This window comes from Meleagris gallopavo, chromosome 6, assembly GCF_000146605.3.
Source record: "Meleagris gallopavo isolate NT-WF06-2002-E0010 breed Aviagen turkey brand Nicholas breeding stock chromosome 6, Turkey_5.1, whole genome shotgun sequence".
Lineage (NCBI taxonomy): Eukaryota > Metazoa > Chordata > Aves > Galliformes > Phasianidae > Meleagris > Meleagris gallopavo.
This window is the reverse complement of record NC_015016.2, coordinates 46490740-46515157: the sequence shown is the minus strand read 5'-3', so window position 1 is coordinate 46515157 and position 24418 is coordinate 46490740. Positions and strand designations below refer to the sequence as shown.

Below are 24418 nucleotides of genomic sequence, written 5' to 3'. Positions count from 1 at the left end.
TGTGTAGAACATAAGATAAGAAACAGGCATTCATCACAAGCCTTCCTGATACTACATTCTTGATACTTTTTTTTTTTTTGCTCTTCCGTCTTTAAATCTTGGGGAACGATGGGAAGGATTGAAATATTTTCAAAAGTGAATGACTTGAATATAGTCTCTGCTATATGAACAAAATGAACAAAATGAATTACATTTTCAAATGTCTTTTCTTGCTCCTGTTTGGTATTTGCAACAGTCTTGATAGATCTTGACTGAACTACGTGCAGAATTTGGAAAAACAAATGGAGGAATTTGATTTTTAGATTATGGGAAAATCTGAAGCAGTGTGGTGGGAGGTATGGAGGGTAGAGAGGGCGAGTGGGTAAGATCCTTGTTACTCTGAACTAAATCCTGTTTGCTTTAGTCACAAGAACAAATAACACGATGTACTGCTGACCTATTACACTATTTATTTTCAAGTACTTAGTTTCTATGAAGAATCGCAGAGAAACGACCAATACTTTCCACTGTAGTTTACACTTACTGCTTTTTCAACTATTGAGTGTGATCTTGACCTTTATGCCACCTTCGTTATTTAAGTATAAGAAAGAGTATTTGTTCTGTTTTTGTTTTAGTTCATCTTCTTGTGTTGGAAAACGGTCTTAAAGTATTGGGGATGGACTTTGAGTGAACAAGAATTTTTTTCAAGTTCTCCATTTATATACTAGAGCTCTAGTATATACTAGATACGGTGGAGTATTTCAATGCAGATAAATTTATGTTGCATGACATTATTTTGTGTTATGTTTGCCAGATTGGGGCTTTTCTTTGAATTCAGGCAAGATATTTCCATTAACGGTTCCAAGCTATTAGTCTTATTGGTATGGCTTTCTCTTCAAATACATGGAAAACATTGTTTGCTTGGATTACTGCATTGACATATGAAATGCAAAACTCATAATCAGCCTCTGACCTCAGAATGTGTCAAAATGAAGCTTTGTATTTAGCTTGGTGTTTTAGAGACATATCGAGTCATGTATTCAGGCTATTAAATAAGGGCTTGAAGTCGTTTACTCCGAGCTGACTTTTTCTGTTCCTAATATTGTTTGCAACAAATGGACTGAATCTGTTTATTTCTTCATTCCTTGAAGACACAAAATATGAATACAGGCTGTGGAAAACATTGCTGTTAAAAATAGTACTATGGCAATATATATTTGTAGGAATTCTTGTTATGTTGTTTAACTACTCTTGAAAGACTAGAATAGGTTATTTAGTTTTAATTCATGGTTATTATGACTGCTTGTGATATATAGAGGCTTTTCTTTTTTTTTCCCCTTGGAGTATTGAAACATTTCTTGAAACTACAATTGTAATAGTTATAACATCAGGAATTTTGCTTTAAAATGATTTTTTTCTTAATATATTCTGAATGACATCCAAAACACCTAATTATCTAGACTTTTTTTTAATACTAAGTTTGTTCTTTATAGTAAGCAAAAAGTAAGTTAAAGTTGGAATATTTAGTATTCTTAATAGTGAACATGAATTGAAATTAGTCCCACTTCTATTAGCGTAAGTACAACTTTTCGTTCTGCAGTTGTTAAAAGTTCAATTGTCTAGTTAATGTTGTTTTGTTTCCTTTATATATCTTCCCTTTGCTCTTCTTTCTTAGGTCGAGATTTGATATGTATACAGTCCATGGATGGGATGCTAATGTTATTTGAACAGGAAAGCTATGCTTTTGGCCGTTTTTTACCTGGTTTTCTTCTGCCTGGTCCCTTGACTTACAGCTCTCGGACAGATTCTTTCATTACAGTGTCTTCCTCTCGACAGGTTGAGAGTTACAAGTATGTGTTCATATTCACTAATTATGGCATATTTTGGTGCTTTTATTCAGTATGTAAACAAAAATAACCACATAATTTTTTTATTATCTTTGCTGAAAAAAGCCAACTGTGTTTCCTGTGTAATTTATAGTCACATTAATTCTATAATTATTCAAGTGTGTTATATTATTGAAGACTCATCACATAGTCCTGCAAGTGCTAGATTCTTTCTTCGGTTCCGTCTAATCTTTCCATTCTGTTTTGTCTATACTGTACTGCTAAAGCAAGATGATGGTCCTTCCAAACACCTTTTCTTTTTTTTCAGTGAAATGTTTTATTTTGCTGCAAATATCTGTTAGTCTTGTTAATCTGTTCAGTTTTTAGAAGAGATTTGTGGTGACACTTTGAACGTGAGATCATCTTAAGGCAATAAGGGCTGGTGGGGAGAAGTGGAGTTCACCTGTCAGTAGAGTCTTGATAAGCTCATGGAGCTCCGGATTGAGGGATAGGTGCCAAATACTTCAAGTAAATGGCAGAATTGGGGTTGAGGGCCAAATGCTTGGCAGGAAATGCTTTCAGAATTCCTTAAAGGAAGTGTGATGAGTGGAGGCCCATCTTAAATGCATGTTCACAAACACTTACAGCCTGGGCAACAAAGAGAAGGAGCTAGAAGTTGTGTGCAGATGCAGAGCTATGATGTTACTGCATTTGGAGCAATCCCTGCTTTGCCTCATCTTTTCTCCATTAAAACTGATAAGGTCTGCTCTTAGGCCTTCTGAATTTTTATGGCTAACAATAAATGCGGGGTGGTGAGTGGTGGTGGAGGATTAGCAACTACAAGATGGATGAAAATGTGACAGAACTGTCAGACTGCCAGAATAGCCGTCGATTCAGACTAACAGCCTTAGATGAATGATGTTCCTCAGGAGATGATACTGGAGCCAATATTTCTTTAACATCCTCATCAAAGACCTGAAATATAAGAATAAATGTCCTGAAATGCAAGGATGATGCCAAACTGTAAAAAGTGATAAAGAAGAAAAGAAAAAAGAGGGTTAGGGTAGAAGCTATATTGCTTGTCTAATTCTGAATTAAATCTGGTAAGCTGTTGACTATCATCTCCACTACTATTAGTAAATATTTAAATGTGTCTTGAAAGACAGATTGGTTCTGCCAATTTTAAGACTGCAAACAAATGATACTGTGAAATTTAGGAGCTTGCAGATAATGCTTCTTCCTAACAGATATTGTAGCCCTGTTATTTTGATTAACAATACTGATCAGTTATTACTATTTGTCATCTTCCTACCACCAGCATGTTCATATGACTACAGTGCACATTTCTGTACTATGTAGACACATTTTCTCTATGTAGCTTTTGAAGAATATTTTTTTATATTAAAATAAGATACTAGCTGCCTTCTTGATCATAACTGAAAATAACAGTTCTGCCTTTTCAGAAAATGTGTCCATATTACCTGTTTGGGAAAATTATGGCAAATGGCATCTCATTCTTTACTCATGAAGATAATAAATGGATGATGCTTTATTCTTAAAATTCTATTTGTAGCCTCACTAAGTATTGAAGCACTGCTGTGTTGCTTGAACACACGAGAAGGTAGGATCCCACATTGAATCCTGGGATTTAGCGTTTGTGCAAGTCTCCCTGTGGACTTTGTTGCACTGATCACCACCTTCTGAACCTTTCAGTTTGACTAGTTTTGAGTCTACCTCATTGTTGAGTTATGTAGCTTGTACATCAACTTATATATGAAGTTGTTTTGGAGTACGGCATCAGAAGTGCAACTGCAACTTTCTTCTTCAGACCTATGTAACCTTCTGAGTCTCTGGTAAATATTTTGTTTGCTTTACTTCTGGGAATGTCTTCTATTGCTGATTCTGGTAACTATTCTCTGCAGTTGAGCAGTAGAGAACTTGGGAAGCACTCAAAACACTGGTTGTTGCCTTCCTGAAATGTCTTTTAACATCTCTTCCCTCAATGTTACAAAGAGATTGCTTTACTTCATCTCCACTTTTTTTTCTGTGAAGCTGCATTAATTTCACCTTCACAGGTGTTTTTTTTTTGCTTTCTGGTTTTAGGTAGACTAAAACACTTCACTGAGCAACAGATGCTACTAAAAATTTCAGAGTGGAACAAAAATGTTACTATGCATCCACCTTAGATATCTCTGTGAAATAATGTTGAAATGAATGCAGGGAAAAAAAATTCTTCTACATTTTGTGAAAAAGTTTGAATGCAGTTGTCATAAATCTTTTTCCTGAGTTTAAGTTCTTTTGCTTCCAGTACTAGGAGAGGCCAAGTGTAATGCCCAATCTTTGTTACCCATCATGGCCATTCTCTTTCTTTTGCTTTTTGTTTTCACACTGACTGCAATTATCATTATTCATAGGCTGCACTGGGACTTGTATTGACTACAACATAATGAAAAGCACTTAAGGAACCATTCTAGTACTTTGTTTAGAAGGGAATTATTTGTGAAGTGTAACTTTCTAGAAATATATGGAAACATTGCATTTTTAAATTTCATTTTCTACCTGAAATAAAAATGGTGTTTTTCTGACTTTATTTTATCAGGAGGGCTCTTGCTCGTGGTGTGAAAGGGTAAAGGTGTGTTAATAATTTGGGAGAGGATAGATGGACTGCAAATAAAGGTACTTATCAAATATGATGGAGAGGGCTCTGCAACCATACCAGTCAGCTCTCTTCAGAACCCTGGGATGCAAGTTGTCCCACCATTTGTACACATTCAGCTTCATGAGGTGGTCCCACGTTTGTTCTTCTCGTACAGTGAAGGGCATTTTGCTTTCCCAGCCCCTCTTAGAGATTCAGGAATGTGAGTTTCATGGGTTTGAGAAGCCTGGCTGTCAGTGAAGGCTGAAACAAAGAATTCATTGAGTACTTCAGCCTTCTCCACGTCTGTCAGTTTTCCCTTCCCATTTATCAGAAGCAGTGTACTCTCTTTGGCCTGTCTCTTCTGACCAATGTTCAATCTGTAGAGTCCCTTGTTATTTTTCATGTCTCTCATCAAGTACAGTTCTAACTGTGCCTTGGCTTTCCTGATCCCGTTTCTGTGTGTCTGGACAGTGTCTCTGAATACAGTAGCTTATTTTAAAATTTACTGGGGGATTTTTTAAAATTTTTTTTAATTGCTATTTTAACTTCACAAATTGAAAAGATGCTGATTTCTTGCATCTGTCTCTTATAAGATATTTCCATCCTTTAGTATAGTTAGCTGTTGAATTACATTAATGTCAGAGAAAACCTGAGTAGAACCCTTTTTCTAAATTCTGCCTTACATATAGTTTTTATTCTACAACAGTGTTTATTCTAAGATCTTTGCTGATTATGGCTGTGCTGCTGTAGGCTTTCTGACAATCTTTTTACATTCTGCTTTTGCTGTGTATGTATACTCACAATATGATAATTCTATTTATTTTACTTAGTGTAAAAATAATTTTTACTTAGTGTAAAAATAAAATTACTTTTTTTTTTTAAACTTCCTATAACAGATACCAAGTGCTGGCATTTGCAACAGATGCTGATGGAAGACAAGAAACAGTACAACAAAAACTTAGTTCTGGAAAGAAACTTGTGGTAAATGCTGTTTATTTTACATAACCTATACGGTGGCTTGTATGCACTCAAAAAAGACCAATGCTAAGTAATGAATGGAAACATTATCTGGTGATAAAGAATCCTATCCCATGGCTTTTAAAAGGCAGCAGAAAGTCTCCTGTACATTTCTATTAGGATTTTGTTGAGCCCTAGTTGTTTCAGGTTGGACCTTAATAGTTGCTGCTGTTCTCAGAAAAGCAATAACAACAAAATAAAGCTCTAAAACTGTATACTCTAAATAGCTATTTCTCAGAGCATTATGTTAGTCAACCAAAATCCTATACTTTGAATTAGGAGAAGGCGTTATTTTTTAATAAGAAAGTTACAAGTTTCCTCAAACATACTATAAATAAAATGATTTTTAAAATATGAATTGAGAAGCATACATTGAGGCAAAAGTAATATTTTCTTTCAAGGTGACACTTCCAGTTTTGTATATAAGGTATGCCATTATGTTTACTGACACGTTCTGTTCTTAAACAAAAAGAATGATGCCGTTAATTTAGGAAGTGGTGACATTTGAATGGTTTTTGATTTCAGAAATTCTGAGTTTATTTAACCAGCGTGGCAGTGTCAAAAGCAATTTTTGCATGTGCGAGTCATAATTTTTTCAAAGGAGCTGAAATAAGCTATTGAAAGCTATTAATAAGCAGTAATATTGCTTAAACGTGTAAGAATATAGGCAAGGAAGGATTTTGAAATAGTCCATTATATCAGTGCATGTAGTTGGAAAAGTAGATGTGTTTTCATCCGCAGAACCATTCTTCAGATTGAAGGGTGTACGTTATTGTGTGCAGGTATCTATGTGGGCTTAAATTTTGTCTGTGTTTCCAATTATATTTTGATAGAAAAGGTTATCATCTTTGCTCCCTAACACTACCCTAAGGACGTGTACTGTGGCAGATTTAAATGATTTTATTACTCTGTTTTTGGAGAATTTCAGACCTTGATTTTTCTTTTTCACTTATGCTACTGATACCTGTATAGCTGGATGAATTCTGAGCTTTTTCTGTGTATTTTTGAGTTTTTCTTAAATGTGCATTTGTCAGCTGATCTCTAGAGCGTGTATTTTCTTCTTTCTTTTAAAGGTGGATTGGATTCTCAACATTGGAGAACAAGCACTGGATATATGCATTGTCTCCTTTAATCAGGCAGTTTCTTCTGTTTTTGTACTTGGTGAGAGAAGCCTGTTCTGCCTGAAGGATAATGGACAAATCCGCTTCATGAAAAAGCTTGATTACAGTCCGAGTTGCTTCATTCCTTATTGTTCAGGTTTGTAAAATTCAACCTGAAACTTTTAGCTTTGTCACTTTCGTAGCCTCTTTTTTTTTTTTTTTTATCCCACTGATGGTGTATTCTTTTAAATGTGCTACTGATTGTAGAAGAGCTACAAAATAATAGCTGCCTTCTTCTTAGATTTATTTTCTAATATTGTTAATCTGAAATACCCTGACTTTTGGAATCTAAATAGCTTATTTTCTCATCATCGAATATGATGTGTTTTTAGTGTTTCAGTAAATTTGCCCAGGCTACCAAGTCACCAAACATGGAAGAATGAGAGATTAGTGTTGGAAAACCTTCTGTTATTCAATGAAAGCTTTTCAGACATTAATATAGAGTAGGTTAACAAGTTCTTAAGACTTGTAAGTTTTGTAGTAGATCTCAATTGCTTCTTGATTGCTTTCTGATTTTCATTATAAATGAAACGTTTAAGTGTATGAATCTTTAATCAGTATTCACAGTTAGTGAATTAATGAAGAGTATAATTAACTGATATTATTAAAGCATGTGTGTTTGTCATACCTGGCATGCCAACATGATAATTTGGGTCCAGTCTTGTTCAACATCTTCATCAGTGACCTTGATGAGGGGATAGTGGCCACCCTCAGCAAGTTTGCTGATGATACGAAGTTGGGAGGATTGGCTGACACGCCTGAAGGCTGTGCTGCCATTCAGCGAGACCTGGACAGGCTGGAGAGCTGGGCAGTAAGAAACCGGATGAGGTTCAACAAAAGCAAGTGTAGGGTCTTACACCTAGGGAGGAACAATTGCATGCACCAATACAGGCTGGGGGATGAGCTGCTGGAGAGGAGCTCTGCAGAGAGGGACCTGGGCGTCCTGGTGGATGACAGGTTGGCCGTGAGCCAGCAGTGTGCCCTCGTGGCCAAAAAGGCCAATGGCATTCTGGGGTGCATTAAGAAGAGCGTGTCCAGCAGGTCGAGGGAGGTGATCCTCCCCCTCTACTCTGCCCTGGTAAGGCCTCATCTGGGGTACTGTGTCCAGTTCTGGGCTCCCCAGTACAAAAAAGACAGCGATCTCTTGGAAAGAGTCCAGCGGAGGGCCACAAAGATGGTGAAGGGCCTGGAGCATCTCCCCTATGAAGAAAGGCTAAGTGAACTGGGTCTGTTTAGCCTTGAGAAAAGACTGAGAGGGGACCTGATCCAGGTTTATAAATATCTGAGGTGTGGCGGCCATAGCGGTGAGGCCAGTCTCTTTTCAGTGGTACGTGGAGACAGGACGAGGGGAAACAGACATCAGCTGCAGCACAGGAAGTTTTGCACGAATGTGCGTAAGAACTTCTTCACGGTGAGGTGACGGAGCACTGGAACAGGCTGCCCAGGGAGGTTGTGGAGTCTCCTTCTCTGGAGATATTCCTTGTCTTGCCTGGACGCCTACCTGTGCGACCTGGTGTAGGGAACCTGCTTTGGCAGGGGGGTTGTCTCGATGATCTCTAGAGGTCCCTTCCAACTCCTACAATTCTGTGATTCTGTGATAATTGAGTCTTTATTATTCATATCTTTCGTTGTTAAACCCATCTGGCTAGAACCTTGAAAAGTTTTGGCATGTGTGTTGTTTGATTGGAATTGATATTCATAATTAATTACATACATTCTTGGTTATTGTCAATGTAACTTTCATAATTTTTAACGCTTTAAAATACTATAGATGTATTTAAAACAAGTGATGTCTTAAAAAGAAATGAATGAATAAATAGTTTGGTAGTACGTAACTCCAAAAAGAAAGTAATGGCTTATGATAATAGCTTTCATTTTTAAATTGTTTTTATATTTCTAACAGTGAAAGAAGGAACCATAAACACTCTAGTCGGAAACCATAGTAAAATGCTGTATGTTTATCAAGATATTACACTGAAATGGGCCACTCAGCTTCCCCATGTTCCTGTATCAGTAAAAGTAGCCAATTTACAGTAAGTTACTTGTTGAAGTACTTTTCCAGATTCATTTTTAATAGTGAAATTTGCTTGTAGATGATTCTGAGGTACGTAACAAGTAAGGCGACTTCTAAAATGAAAATTCAAAATGTTTGTTGTGTAAAATATTCATCTCATAGTGGACCTACTAGAATTTCTGTACTGTGCTTTAGACTTTGATTTTCATGAGTAAAAATGGAAATTAATCTCTCATACTTCAAATGAAATAGTTTCTTTGAAAGAATGAAAAATTAAGCTTTGCTATCTGGTAAGATCCTTCCCTGAGACAGAATAATAAGGATGCTCACTGAAAATCTGTTCTTCATTAAGCATTTAAGAGCATATGAATTCCAGACATGGTTTGTTGGAACAGATTGTTCAACTCCAATGTTAAACTATGAAAATTAGTTTAAGAAACTGGTTAAAATGCTCAGAACTGTACTGCAACACACCAAAATTTTCAGGGAAATGTGCTTATGATGGGCAGGACAGGGACAAAACTGTCAGATGCAGGATGAAATACTGAGAAATGATGACAGTGTTTATTACTTGTGCCAACTTTGTCACTGAAATGAGAAGCAAACTACAGCAGAGTTCTGCCAGTGCTTTTATGATCCAACTTATGCCTACATGGTGGTGAATGTACCAGAGCCACGGATGGTACTGGCTTCCAATTGTTTGTGATGATCTGGAAATGCCGTGTCCTTTTAGGGTACATTTCTTCTGATGTCAAGCTTATGGCTGTCATGACAACATACTTTGGATTGTTGAATAGTTATTTGATCGCTAGTTTTCTGTTTTATCACAAAGTCTCATAATAAATGAAAGTGTAACATCTGACTTATACAGAGTAGAAGTTTGTGAGGGATGTTGGTGTTTTTGACATGGTGCCAAAGGTTATTAAATTGTTTTTAGATAATTTATAATTTAAAATTTTAATATTTTTTGAAGACTCTCTGAAGAGAGCTTTGCTGGCTTTCATTCAACAGGTCTTAAATTAACACTGTAACAAATCACATCTGTGATCTAATCAGTATAAAACAAAAATTATGCAGGGTGTTACAGTATAGCTTTTGTAGTTTGGAAGAAATAGTCAGTGTCAGCAGAAAAAATTGAGAAAGACATTGCAGTTTTTTTCGACAGCATATTGTACTATCACTGGTATATATAATTATTTACGTATTATTCAAATACTTGTGGTGGTCCCTTCCAACCTCTACGGTTCTGTGGCTAAGAAGTTTTAGGGATGTGATTTAGTGGGCATAGTGAGGATGGGTTGATGATTGGACTAGGTTATCTTTTCCAAGCCTAATGATTCTGTGATTGTATAGTTCTAAGTTCATGCAGATTCTACTTGTTCTGTGTAATATTTAACACTCAATAGTTTGATCTTGTGGAGAATTTTGAGATCCTGCTGATTTATTCTAGGTTATTTTGTTAGTTACAGGCCCAAAGTTTCCATAGACCTATATATTATTATTATTATTATTATTTTTCCTGTGGAGGATATAGACTGCAGTCTAGTCATACAAATCTCTTTTTATACAGGTACTGATAAATGAAGGACTGTGTATCTGTCTGTGTAGACCCCATGGTCTCTATGGCAGAAGTACAGGGCTTATGAGTTTCAGTGCTATGCTTATAGCTTTCTGTTTGAACATATGCACTTGCTTGAACTATGAATTATGCTTGTATCTCATACTAATATTTAAACTAAAGATAAGCTAAGCAGCAAGAGAACTGCCGTAAAGCTTACAGAGATAATAATTTGGTTTAAACAAAGGTTATTACCTTTAAAAAAAAAAAGCAACTTTAAAGAGGATTCTCATTTTATGTGAGTCAGTATAGTAATTTTCCAATACTTACTCCACTCGAGAGGCTGCAGTCTCAGCTGGAGCCTCTGGGCACTACTGTAACATAAATGATATTAAGCCTCTTAATAACCATAGAGTTGTTAATCCTGCACTGCTGAGAGATGGAAGCGCCTTTAAAATGACCTTCGTAAATGAATTATTTTCACATTCTTTCTGCTTTTATTGCAATGCTTGCAAGTAAATGGAGCATTCTGAAAGCAGTTGTCTTTACAGATCATGCTTGTTCATCTGCTTATTGTGTGTGGCTCTGGCTTGTTGGATAAGGAAAGCAGTATTAGAAGATATTTTATGTAAATTCCCTTGGGGCAAGGTTAGTGTGATTGCTTCTGTAATGGCAGTCATGTGCTTAATTCTGTAATCTTAATAGTTTGCCTCTAAGACCAGCTCTTCACATACTTCAGAGTATTCCAAGTAAGTATTATTGTGTAACCCTCCTTATTTTTTATGGTTTTCTTTTTCCTGTTACAGTAACACAAAGTGCAGTATTTCCCTACTGCAGTAGCAGTATGTAAATAATGGTAATAACAGACTACAACCTTTGGGATTGCATTCCAGGAAAAACTGCTTTATTTCTATCATTCCACTTTCAGAAGCATAGAGGTAAAAAGCAGAATCGAAGTGATTACTAATAACATTTTTGCTGAGGTGTGTGCGTAATCTAAAGATGATGTATTTTTGAAGCTGTTGAACTAAGCATTTTGCCTTTCTTCTGTTGTAAAAACCTGAGTGTTATCTGCTGAAGAGTTGAAGATGGAGACTTCCTATAATAACTCTTAATCAGAATTGAACAACAGGCAAAAAATTGAGGTTTTATCTTGCTCTAGGTTTTACCTGAAGATCTCTATAGATATTGCCACTCAACTAGAATTTTCACTTAGATGACTTATTTTTTTTTTTTTTTTAAAGTTGGGGGAATCTTGCATGCTTAACACTGCCTGGTTTGCTTCATTTGTAACCACTCACACTGAAAATTTGGATTAATTTATACTGCCTAGGACTTTGTGTCAGTGCAAATTCATCTTCCCAATGGTAAGCCTGCCTGGAAGGTTTCATGCACTCTGTTTTTTCTTGAAGCTATGGCTGTTTCAAAGTATTCTCACTGAGGCTGAAACTCTTTGGAAAAATGGTCTGGCTGTTCTGCCTGAGTTAATTTTCAAGTGACAAACAAAGGAAACCCCCCAAAACAAAACAAGACACAAAACAAAAGCAAGCAAACCACATTCTTCTAGAGGGTTTGAGCAGTTGAACAGTTAAACAGGGAAATCACAAGAATTGCAAGAATTTCCATTCCACTCTCATTTTCAGTGTTGAAATAGTAACTGTGAGTGCCAGTTTGCTTGGTAGTTGTACAGATATCACCTTTGCAGTGACTTCAACTCGTATTCCCTTTCTTTTATGCTTTCATTTCCCTTTCTTTGTTTCTCTGGAGAGACCTGTTTTCCAAGACCCTCAATGCACCCGAAGATCTCTCTTGCTGAAGAAATTTCATTAGCAATCTCTCTGTTTTTAGATTTGATTTAGTCACTTTTTCGTGCTTCCTAGGCCAAATCACATTTCCCTCTCACACTGTCCCATAATTCAGGTAGTTATTTGGGGAGCAGGTCCAGAGGAATGTGCTTCTGACAAAGCTGTTTAAAGTTCCTGTCAGCTCAAATGCCTCATATGAAGGTCATTTTTTTTGCTTCTACCAGGGAGTAGAGCCTTGTAAAGTCAAGTGTCTTAATCCTACCCGTACCAGAAAGGTGGGTCATGTTTGTCTGAATCATCTGAAATAACTTTTTGAGGAAATAGCAGAAAATAACTTTTTAAGTGCTTATTAGAGGTCGTATTTGCTTTTCTGTGCCTGAATTATCCTGTCTCTGTATGCTTGACCATAAAAGGTCCTTGGAGTGGATTAAAATGCTTAGACCATCCACTTTCGTATTTATTTGACACTAATTCACTTGGCAAAGCTGATCCTAAGAGTACCATGTTTTAATGGCAGATTGATTGTACTAAGTATTACGCTGACCTGGACGACCTGAAACTAGAACATTGTGTTAAGGTGCGTTCAGTCTGAAGCAAAATAGCTCATGTTGCTAGCCTCGGGGATGTTTCCATCACAAACATCTGAATTGCCACTGTGGGTTCAGTTAAAACCACATAGATAGAGCTTTATAGCTTGGATATGATCTCGGGATTTCTGTTTTGATCACTTCCAAGTTAGAAATCTGTTTTTGCAATAGGAAAGCATGAGGACTCCAAATCTCTGGCTTTGTTTTTGTTTCTGATTTTTTTTTTTCTGTTGACTAGTCTTGGTTTTGAGTGTTTTATTCATCCTTCACATTTAATCTGATGAGTCTGTGAATGCTGAAATGTGGCTCAATTTTTTTTCTTTTAAATTGAAATAGACTTAGTGAAATATATATATTAATATTTTTCTTTTTTTTTTTACCAAGAAGGTTTTGTTCCTATTTTACATTTTCTGTGCTATCCATCCAGAAATGAAGCCTTGTGGTACCTTTAAGAGGGGGGGAAAAAAAGAGTTGGTTTGATGTGGAATTTATTTACAGACATCCAGTTTTAACAGAAAACCAGCCACCTCTCAGGGTTTAGGAAATGTATTTCAAGAAAGGTCACGTTTTCCCTCTCTAATCTATTTGGACTCTCCTCTAGGCACCAGTTTATCAGTGAAATTTATAATTAAATGAGGGATAATTTTACCTTCAGATTCATTAGAATTTGATTAGAAATGCCCGAAGGAAAAAACATTAGCCTCGCCTTTACTGCTTGTCTGTAGGTTATTGAATGATTTGCATATGATGCCTCTTGTTTTTAGAAGCTTAATTTAATCTGGAGATTATATTATGGGAATGAACTTTATTCTTTTGTGAGCTTTTATACGTACTGTGTCTGTGAGCAAAAAGACTACATTTCATGGAAGAAAGATTGTTGTAGGAAATAACCCACAAAACGGTATGTGTGCCTTGTAAAATATTCCTTTTATTATGAGGGGTTGACAGTTATGGACAAGCTGGTGAAAGTTACTGCAGTACTTGCTTTTACTTTCATTTATTTGGTAGATACGTATCATTTTACTTGCTTATGGAATGTTTTGTGAAGAGGAAATATAAAGTGTATAAAGCAGTCTGGAAAAGCTTTGTTTAGTTTTGTTTTTCCTTTTTAGTCCAGAAATAATTTCGCATCTTTGAAGAATAAGAATCCCTGAGCTTCTTAAAAAATATTACATTTCCAGAAACCAACTTTTTTAGCTAGGGTTAAGCTTGTAAACATACTTTCAAGATTTGAGGTGGGGGGAAATACCTAAATTAAAGCAAAAGTAACTGTTGAAAAGCCAGGAAGCAAAAATAGACTTCACATGTTCAGGAGGCAAGCAGGGTTTCTTAGTAAGCTTTATCCACACTTTAACTCATTATAAATTTCAATTCTACCTATGTTTATACTCAGGAGTGACCCTGTAAAAATATGAGAGGTTTGTGTTTTCACCACTATTTCTGTATTGCTCAGAATTTTTCTGCTGAGTGCTAGGACCATAACTGACTGTGGCATTTGAAATTTACTTAAGCTTTTTTTTTTTTAATTATTTTTCATGTGTGATCACTGCAGGCTTGACTACATACCTGTTAGGCTTGAACTCCTAACAGTATTGTGAATGACCAGCCCATTAAAACTGTATCACATAATTATGTACTTGTCAGCTAGCTGCTTCTTGGTGTTTTTGTTTCAACTTATACTGTAACTTTTTTTTAATTGTTGTTTCTACTCAATTAGAGACTTTAATAAATTTAAGGTTGTGTTGCACAGGCTTGGATGCAGAAAATGCTGCAGCTTACTGAATCACCTCAAAGCTGTTGACTGAAGATGCTATAGAAGTCCAGGTCTGTTACAATTTGAGAAAAAATAAAGGAATTCAGTATGTGTAAATTTTCTATGTTGTTCTGTTAGAAGTCCTTCTCACTGCCCTTGTGCCTCTTAGGTGATCCTTACAAGACTGTAGGAAATACTGACTGTTTCTATGTCTTTAACCTCTCGCGTATTAGTTTTGAGGAAGACATAATGATTTACACAAAAAATGCTTCCACCAATGCTTGTAGAAAAAAAAATAATCAGAGACTATTGGACTGATGTAGATGATGAGAATAATTTTTTTTGTGTGTTCTTGCTTATTTCAATTTTTGTTTTGTTCTGTGTGGTGCTGAAAGTGGTTACTACACTTTCGTGTCTCTTGAAAAATTCCTATTTGTTACAGTTACGTAAATGCACTACAAGGGAGTATTTTACAATATTCTTGAAATATTTTGAAATTTTAAAATCTAACTTTGCAGATAGTAACTTCAAATTTACTGAAACTGTCTTAATATGGGTGAAGTTATACATTTACTCCTAGCTGCCTCTTTCCTTTGAACTATCAATGTTATTTTTACTGGATTTGGCCACTTTAGGATCTTATGAATAGCAATGAGTGTCTGCAAAAATTTTTCTGATGCTGGAACCCTGGATTCAAAAGAATGTTCAAGGAAAGATGTAGTGATTTTTGTGGCTTATCGGTTTACTGTGTATTCCACTCCTTTATTCCTGTCCAGTCTTTCCCTTTAGTCTGCAGCTAAATGGGAGGCTAGTATTGCTCTGATGGTGAGAAGTGATGTCTCTGGCCACAGGTACTGTTCCTACGCTACTTCTAGACTTTATGCCAAGTGATAAGTGCTTCTGGGCTCCAGACTGTATTACAGGCACTTAGAGGTTTGTGTTTTGAAAGGGGATGTTAAACTGAAGAATACACTTATTGCATTTAAAAACCCCAAATGCAGACATTTAAGAACTTTACAGCTATTCCATGTACCCATGAAGAAAATCACTTTTTTTTTTTGCCTTCTAGAAAAGAGCTTTATCTAATAGTCCTCTTGGATTTTCTAGTTTATTAGTAGTTCATAATATTGGAATGACTAATAGGAAATACATAGTTTGCATGCTTATTTGTCTAATGACTTACAAAGTCATGGTACCCTGGAGACTGTTGCTCACTGGTGTTCACAGAACCAAGACTTCTCTCCCACATATAAGTAATAACTTCAGCTTGACATGGTTAACATGCATCTAACTTTATGGAACTTGGTCTGAAAAAGTTTCAGATAAACTTTCTGATTCAACAACCTATCTCTGTAAAGAAGAGTGCTTGAACCTAGTGCTTCAATTCTTCATTGTTTTGTTAACTTCCCAGATTTGAAATCACATGTAGCCCAACAAGCTCATCAGTTTAATTAAAGACATAAATCCAAAGATGGGAATTCAGAATCCTGGTGTATAACCATTGCTTGAAAATGGGCTTATTTTTATGATGTTTGGGCTTAAGGTATTTTTTATTTTTATTTTTTTAAGAAAATGGAAATCTGCAGTCAATCTCCAAGTGAGTGACTATCAGTCTAGTTGAAATATGAGCTTGGAATTAAAACTTATTCTCTGGCACAGAATCATAGTACATTGGATGGTTAGGCGAATGAATGCACTTGATGAACCTGCACTTTCCAAATAGTAGAAAGGCAAAAGAAACTGAATTTAACTGGAAAAAATATGAAGAAGTATTATATTTGAAGAAAGAATGTGAGATGCAAAAAGGCTATCTTCTATAGGGAAATAGTGGGTGGAGTCCAAGTAAAACCCTCTCATTGAATTTTTTTTTAGCTATCCAGATGCTAGAAAATACTTTGTTCTTCACTCCAGCCCATCTGTTATTCCTTATTATAACTCACATCACCACAGCTACCACAACTGTTAAAGAATCACCATATAAAAATGGCAGAACTTGCATATAAAAACAGCAAAACTTAGCACTTATTACATGGTTTTATGGAAGGAAAACTGCAGGAATCAAACTTTATAGTTTGTTGAAAGATTTTTCCTTTTTCTGTGTAGTAGTACTGTAATAGAAGCAATGCCAGTTATGACGCACAGTATGAACTGTTCGGTTATATGTGCATATATATATATATATATATATATATATAAATTTTTATTTGAGTGCTCTGTAAGAATATGTTGCTTGATCTGAGAAGTTAAATGCAGAAACTTCTACAATCTTACTTAAACATAATTGCATTTTAAGGATATGTTTTTAGGAAAAAGGAAAATGATTGCATCTGGCTTTCATCGCTGAATTTCCACTGCCATTGTCGAGAGATAGCTGTACAAAATATTACAGTTTCTAAAGGTCTTTCTAAGAGAAAATTTTAATGTGCGTAGTTTATGCAACCACAAAATGTGGATGTGACTGCTTTTCCTGTACCTTAGCAGGATTCTGATCCTGCAAAAACCATAGATGTGCTGTGTATCATGTCCAGAATATACTCTGATTCATGACTGAGGTTTTCTAGCAAGTTAAATTTCCAAGTAGTATACAATGTATGATATTAAACATGTGCCCATATTGCCAATTCTCCTAATTTTGTTGCATGTCACTTACTTGCTTTTTCAAAAAGCGTAGTTTTTATGGCCATGTGGTTTTGTAAGGGTTTTGGCTTCCTTTAGAATAACAGGTAAAATATTCCTACCTTCTTAGTTCTAGAAAAAGCGTTAAAAGTGGAAACTCTAACTATTCAAGAACAAGACAAATTACTCCCATTTCTAATATTTAATATAAAATACTTGCTATTAAACAACTACTGTGTTGGGTGTGTTTTTTTTTTCTTTTGATTTCTCAGTGCTTGTTCATGCTGTGACAGAGTGCAGATGTAACTCTCAGATTCTGAACTCAGTGTTGGAGTTGGGTGTTGAGCAATAGGCTGGAGCTAATGGATGTACTGTGACACATGTTCTGCTGATGGAAGTGCTGGACTTTTTGACTAGCAGTCATTATGAAGAGTCTGTTGATTTTGAAAGTCTTGAATATTATGCTGTTAAAAGGAATGACTTTCTTTTTTTTCCATACTAGGACTAGCAGGTGGGAAACATATGCTGATCTACGGAGGTGACAGCCAGCTAGCAGTGCAGAGAGCCAGAGTTCCTTCTAAAGAGCAATGGTGCTCTTTACAAGACAGGGTCATGGGACAATGATAAGTGCTGTAACAAGTAATTGTATATGGACTTTTTTGGGCCTGAAGTAATGGTGAATTTTGAGTTTTTCAGGCTCGTCAGCATAAAACTATTTGAGAGGCTGAGGAGAAAGAGATGGAATTTAATTTCTGGAATTTTTTCTTTTGAAGTTATGTAATTATTCAGTCTTCTTAGAGTAAATATTCTGGGATAAAGATACCTCTTTGCTATGCTTATGTTCCTTATATACTCTAAAACTCAAAGCCTGTAATGGTGGGGCACATTTGAAACCAGCGAGTGGAGTTCAGATGCTAGTGAATTTCTTTGGTCCAAAGAGAGTGATTTGCTCTCGCCCTGAGGGAACAGCATCAGAAAGAGAGCTGGATCTGATTGAGGGTGCAGAATTAAAGGGGCACAAAAAGTAAAAGCGGGAGCAGACTTCTTTTCAGACTTGATTAACTGAGTAGCTGTGATAGATTGGCGTGCCCAAAATGATTGCTGGCTAGGAGGCAGTAGGTAGTGCTTTGCATCATGGTGAATTACAATACCGATATAAAGCAGCGATCGCTAAATGATGTATTTATTTGTAAGATGTGTATCTTTCTTTGTTTTGAGCTCATGCCTCATACAAACTGTGACTGAAAGAAACCTCACAAATGGCTTATTGAGGTGTAGTTTTACAGTGCTTAGTGTTATTACATGTCCATAGCTGATTATCTTCCATGACCCCGAGACCTGTCATCATGGTTATTCCTATTAGCCTCCTTGTAGTCTGTTCATAGGTAGCTGTCTGATTTTCCTCATGTGCTGCCTAACATTGAAGAGCTGATGAAGGAAACAGCTAAGGCTAAGCTTTTACTGAAACCATAAACTCAATCGTGTAGATTTTGTCAGTATGGCATCCTGGCATCTCTTACGTGTTCTTTGAACTTGCCTGCAGTGAAATAAACTCCATTCACTACCCTGAACTGGGAAAAGTGAAGGCTTAAATGAAGAACAAACCTGTGAGGCCTACAGGCCCTGTGTTCACTGTGTTGGAGGTGCCACCTTTTGGTGCAGCCTTTGGCGAGCCTCCGGGAGCTGCCGTTCAGACAGCTGCACTTGTCTGCTGGCGAGGGAAGCTGGCCTTGAGACAGTTTTCAGATTGAAGGAGGTGCAAATGGAAAAACAGCAACAGTTTTTGATCTAGATGTTGAAGTGTGTGAAGCCTGGGGGAGTTTGTTGGGTGGCAGTTTAGATAATGCTGCTAAATTTCTTAGGTATTGAACTATGAGTAATAATTTGAAACAACGTGTAGATCCTTGTTGTAAATTTTCATATATTATACTTCAGACTCTCTACATTTTTGCCTAAAACAGGATTGTGTCTTTTTAGAGGCTTGCGGCGTCACTTTGAATATCTTGTTTTTATTCTGCTTTGGGGTAAATACTAATTCAGTTTAATTCTGTATTGTAGTAGCCGGCTATGGAACCATTACTCCTCTTCAAACACTGATTTGATTTGTTTTAAGCAAAAAGAGATGAAGTTGGTTAATCTTAGTTAGAAAAGATTAATTTCCTATATATACGATTTGTAGTATGAACTTACATTGCACAGCTGGGCAGTATCTATATGGTGTGCTCTATACTGTAAGGAATCATAGAATCATATAATACCCTAATTGGAAGAGACCCTTATGAATCATCGAGTCCAACTCCTGGCTCCACACAGGACCACCCAAAACTCAGCCCATACGGATGTGAGCATTGTTCAGATGCTTCTTGAACTCAAGTTCAGTGCCATGACCACTGCTCTGAGGAGCCTGTCCCATAAGGGAGGAGATGATGATGTGGATGATATGTGTGGAAGTCCATGACTGCATATCATGCGTATTGTTGCATACAGTGACCCCTTACATTTAAATTGCTAGGCTATTACACTAACCCTGTTAAATGAATAATTCTGTGGTTCATCTGATGTGACACAGCAGCTTTTAGGACTCCTGCATGAGAGGCAGAGCCACTTGGCTTGTCCGTGCCAGCCCACCGTGCTGACCCGCAGGTGGCAGTAGCGATTTGGCAGAAAAGACCCCGACCCAAACTGCTGAGAAGTGCTGTGTTTTCTTATTTATTTATTTTCATTTGGTAATTAGACTGCTTTTAGCCTTTTAGGCAAAGAATCCCTTGCAAAGGGAGAACTGCACCAGCTCAAGAACTGCCTCAACTTGCCTTCCAGTTTGCTGCTGTGCCGTATGGTGTCACCATGTAAGGGTGACAGCTAGAGTTGTGTGGCTAGTAAAAATATCCTCGCCCTCAAACACAGGGTGAAGGAGTACTGTCTAAGAGATGGGATCTAAGAATTCCATAGGCATTCGAAATTCAAGTGTTTTATTCTGTTCCAACTATTAGAGCTTGTAAGAGGAGAAGGTTTTGACCTGTTATTTTATTTAATTTTTACTTTTTTTTTGTCAAGAATTACAATAAAATCAGTTTTCATTTTCCACTTCCACTTACCTGCTTTTTTCTAAGATCAACAGTGCAAAAATATGACATAAATTGAATGGAAAAACAGTGCATTTCAGTAGAAGAACAGCACAAATCATTTGCTGCTTAATTATGTTTAATAGAACACATGATCAAATAATGATAATTCAATCTTATAATTACACTGTATTTTTGAACGGCCTCTTTAGAGTGTCATACACATACAAGTGTTACTTTTGTGATGTAAAACCGAGTGAAGATTTTTAAAGAAGTAAGGATTTCCAAAGTTACACAAGGAAGATCAAGATGTACCCAGTCAAAGATCAGTTCTAGCAGTCAGTAAATTGCATCAGTGATTCTTCAAACATTCAGCTGAGGGTCTGATTTCTGAGTATGTGTTCAGTGACAGGGTAGGCTTTTGACCTTTACTCAAATAATTTCATGTTAGAAAGTTCTTAATTTATTACAAGTAGTCTGGTCTTCTCTCAGCATTTAATCAACTACTTCACACAGTTACAGACAAAGTGGTCTCAAAATCATAGAGAGACTCAGGATAATTTTTTCCAAAAGCACTAAACAAAGAAGTGCAATTGTAGTTTTGCTATTGCATACAATAAATTACTTTAGAGGATGGTAAAATGAGAATTGCATTTAAAATGCTTGAGCAAAGTTCGGGAATTATTTTCCTAGTTCAGTGGTTTATAAATAATACATTATCAACAAAGGACTGAGAGTTGCAGTGCATAGCATTTATTGTTATGAGTAATATCAATGATATAGATGGCTCCTGAAAGTGCGGTAGAAATTTTAATTGCTGTTTAAGTAATTTAAATAGTAAATATTTTAAGTAGCCAGACCTTGTACGTAGCTTAGCTTGTCCTCCAAGTAGAACTTCAGAGAAGTTGAATCTGTAATTCTAAGGCAATTGTTTGAGTGATCAATTTTGGTATTATATAATCTGAAGCACGCAAAGCATTTTAATTTCTTTAAGAATTGTTGTCAGCAATTTGTTTAGTAAGAGAAGACCTACAGAAAACACATGCCATTCTTATTACCCAGAATCCAATAAAGATAGGGTTTTTTTTTTCAAATCATTACCATATGTGAGTAGGAGTTGCTTTGTACTGTAAAGTTATTTTAGATACCAGAATAATTTGTTTCATAGTTTGAGTTCCTCACTGTTAAAATGTCCCCTTAGATTTGCTATTACTTTGACTATTGTGTGATATATCGTTTAAAAAAAGAAAAAAGAAAAAAAGAAAGTTTATAATAAAAGAAATTTAACAAGTAATTGAAATTCCAGATCATGTTTAGAATGTGCCAAATAAATAATGGCATTTGCAGGCATATTGCATGAGTGCAGTAGCTGTGGGGAAACTACTATAAAACTGTTAAATACACTCCCCCCTCCCCTTGCCATCTTTAAGCACTCTTATAAAGCCTTGAGAAAATAAAGCAATCTTGACTGGCTGACAAACGTTCCAGCAGAGAAATTAACGTATTATAAATCATATGTAACAACTGGTTAGCCATATTTCTCTTATTGTTGCTATCGATGCACAGATTCATGAAGGATATTAACAAGGAATGATTTGTGAAAAAAGCTTCTTATAATATTTGTATGTCTTGTATTGAACGATCTCTTTTTAGGACCCATCAGAACAGTAACTGAAGCTAAGGAAAATAAGCATTTTTAATGCTGCTTTCTTAAAACAGTGATTTTTGTCTCTGAGCTATTGCAAAGTTAAAGGGCACCGTGGCTAACAGGAAAGTTGGTCAAAGTGTTTATTTTAGAGTGGAGTATTTGAATGTGCATTCTGTAATAGTTTCTTTTTGCTCACATAAACTTCAAGTCATTAAGGAAAAATTGATTTGTACAGGAAAATCACCAAATTGATTTGAGGTGGTTTTATTTGATAGACTGGTTATTTGGAGATGATTGCCAATCGAAAAGATACATAGGAAGGGGACTGTATTTACCAACTGTTTTTTAATATGTTGTACTTTGCTAGTGTATCATCAAAGATTTATTTCTAACAATGTAGCTGTATTGCTTCATGCTCTTTATTCACATTCAGATGTCCTCATGGAGCTTTCCTTTTTCTTAATGGATTTAGAGCCTCAGGAAATGCATATTAAATTTCGGTTGTTGTGTTCAGGTGTCAGAGTTCTCTTTCTTCACTTATGACTGAGCTCATACTGAACTATTTGAGTAATTATTGCAACAATTTTAGACACTATTTGTTGTAACTAAATAACAAATTATGAAATAGTGTATTTTGTAGCATGGAAACTTCGGCTACCCTCATCTTCTTCTACAGTACTCCTTCTTAAAGACTTCTCTGCACCACGGTCAATATGGCAAAGTTCATTGCAAATGCTTGGCAGGCATTAGTTGAAATCTGATGTATTAGGTGTCATTTGCATACCATGCCTTCCTTACGAAGACTGAGATAGGACCCAAGTGTTGACAATAGTCTGTCTCCTTGCAGTGTTTGTATGAAGAGCTCAGGGTTAGCCAGTGTGTTTGTTCCATGTGCCATCACAGGACTCTGATATAGCCCAGATATACGTTGTACAGAGCCTTTTGGGCATAAGAAGACTAGGATGAACAGAGCCCTGTCTGATCAGCTCTGCTCATACATCCAGCAACAGACTCACTCGTGAGCAAGGAAGCCAACTACAGCATGCAGCAAATATTCAAGCAACCAGAGAGACCAGGACTGATACTTAGTTCCACATCCTCTCACTCTGGATAGAGGATTTTCAATTTGTCAGAAACAATTTTGCAAACTCCAAAGATTCCAAGTCACAAACAAGCCATCGCACTTGCACGACAGCTGCTAGCACAGGTATTAGATATGTCAGTTAAAAAAAATCAATATTGTCTTCTAATTTTTTTTTTCCTTAATCTATTTGTTAGGGTAGACTTTGAATCCTCTGCCTTATGGTTCTCGCAAAGACAGGCTTGCATAGTTTTGTAGTGAATGTTAGTTATTAAAAATAAAAATTTGACAAGATAGCTGGAAGCTTTCTGTGACAGTAGGAATGGTATTTCACAGTCTTCCCAAAAGAGAAGGCTGTTTGTATTTAAGAGAAGTCTATATGGTAAGGGACATGATGTGTTTTAAGTCTCTACTATGTGTATTCTGTTCCAGAAAATACTTTGGTTTTAATGATGCATCTGCAGAAAAAGACAAACTAAGGAAGGATACTTATTGTTAAAAAACAAACAAAAAACACCCACTAAAAATAAAAACACAAAAACCAAAAATCCCTCAATTTCCAGAATTTCTTATCTGCATAGTGCTTACTCCAGTTGAGCCCTCAGGTCTGTACGTAGATTTATTATAGAGTTAGAGTGATCTCAGCTACAGTGAAGTTATTTCCAGAATATTTGATCAGAATCCTGAAACCAACACTTGGATACTGGCCTTAGCATTCTGTATAAAAGCATTTTGGAATGTCCAATTAAAACCGTCAATTGACAAAATTAATCAGCACCACCTGATTTGGCTTCATGATTACTTCACCCTGAAAAACTTTGGACTGAGATTCCCCTTTTGTTTGTACTGGTTGTTGTATTTGTTCAAGACACCACAGAAAACCAGATTGAATTTCATTATTACTATTATTATTTTTAAACTACCTGGTTTTTAATGAGTATTTTACTAGAGGAAATGCTTGAATGACATAAACGTATAATGGTTAAAATCCTTTTTGTTATTTCTTCACAAACTATGGCAAGGACGTTTATATAAGAAATGTTTTATATACATCTAATTAGTGAGATAATGCATTAGGCTTTCTTCTCAAAATTAAGTTCCCTAGGTTTAAGAACTAAATGATTTAATATATATTTGCTTTATATAAGGGCAATTGTACTTGGAACAGAAGCAGAAGGTAATATGTATGGAATAAGAGCATATTATGGTGTGAATACGATACTGTCTTGTGATTATGAAAATAAATATAAACTTCTATTTTAACTGAGTGCCTTACAAATAAAATGAAAAGTTAACTTTCTCCTATTTTTTTGCTGTTAATATCCTTACTAGTTTTTACTGTTTAGTTCCTCTTCTGTTTTTGAATATCCTTCAAGCTGAGCAAAATGTTTGCAGTGCTCTCATTTATCCCATGATTTTTTTAAATACCTATTTAAATGTTTTATGTTCATCATATCTGATGAGATAAAAAAAAAATGTGTGATTTTGGAGGTTGAACTAGTGTTCCCTGGGGAGAAAATAGACTAGGGTGTAGCTAATAAAATAATCATTTGTACCAGTCCAGGGTAGCATAAGGGAAACTTTGGGATCCATATAATCTCCATACAGGTCCATGTGGTTTCCTTCCTGAAAGACAATGCAGGAAGGAGCCAGCCAGGTTTGAAGCCAGCACTG

The 24418-nt window shown here is 36.0% G+C and overlaps 1 protein-coding gene across 4 annotated transcripts in view; it reads left to right on the top strand.

The window, feature by feature from the left end:
• Window positions 1–24418, top strand: part of BBS9 (Bardet-Biedl syndrome 9) — a 277203-nt gene that overhangs the window by 25791 nt on the left and 226994 nt on the right. For all 4 annotated transcript variants that reach the window (XM_031553992.1, XM_019616668.2, XM_031553991.1 and 1 more), the window contains 4 exons: window positions 1655–1829; window positions 5340–5424; window positions 6534–6717; window positions 8524–8653. In XM_031553992.1, coding sequence (XP_031409852.1) covers window positions 1655–1829; window positions 5340–5424; window positions 6534–6717; window positions 8524–8653 — 574 coding nt within the window. The remainder of the gene's footprint in view (window positions 1–1654; window positions 1830–5339; window positions 5425–6533; window positions 6718–8523; window positions 8654–24418) is intronic.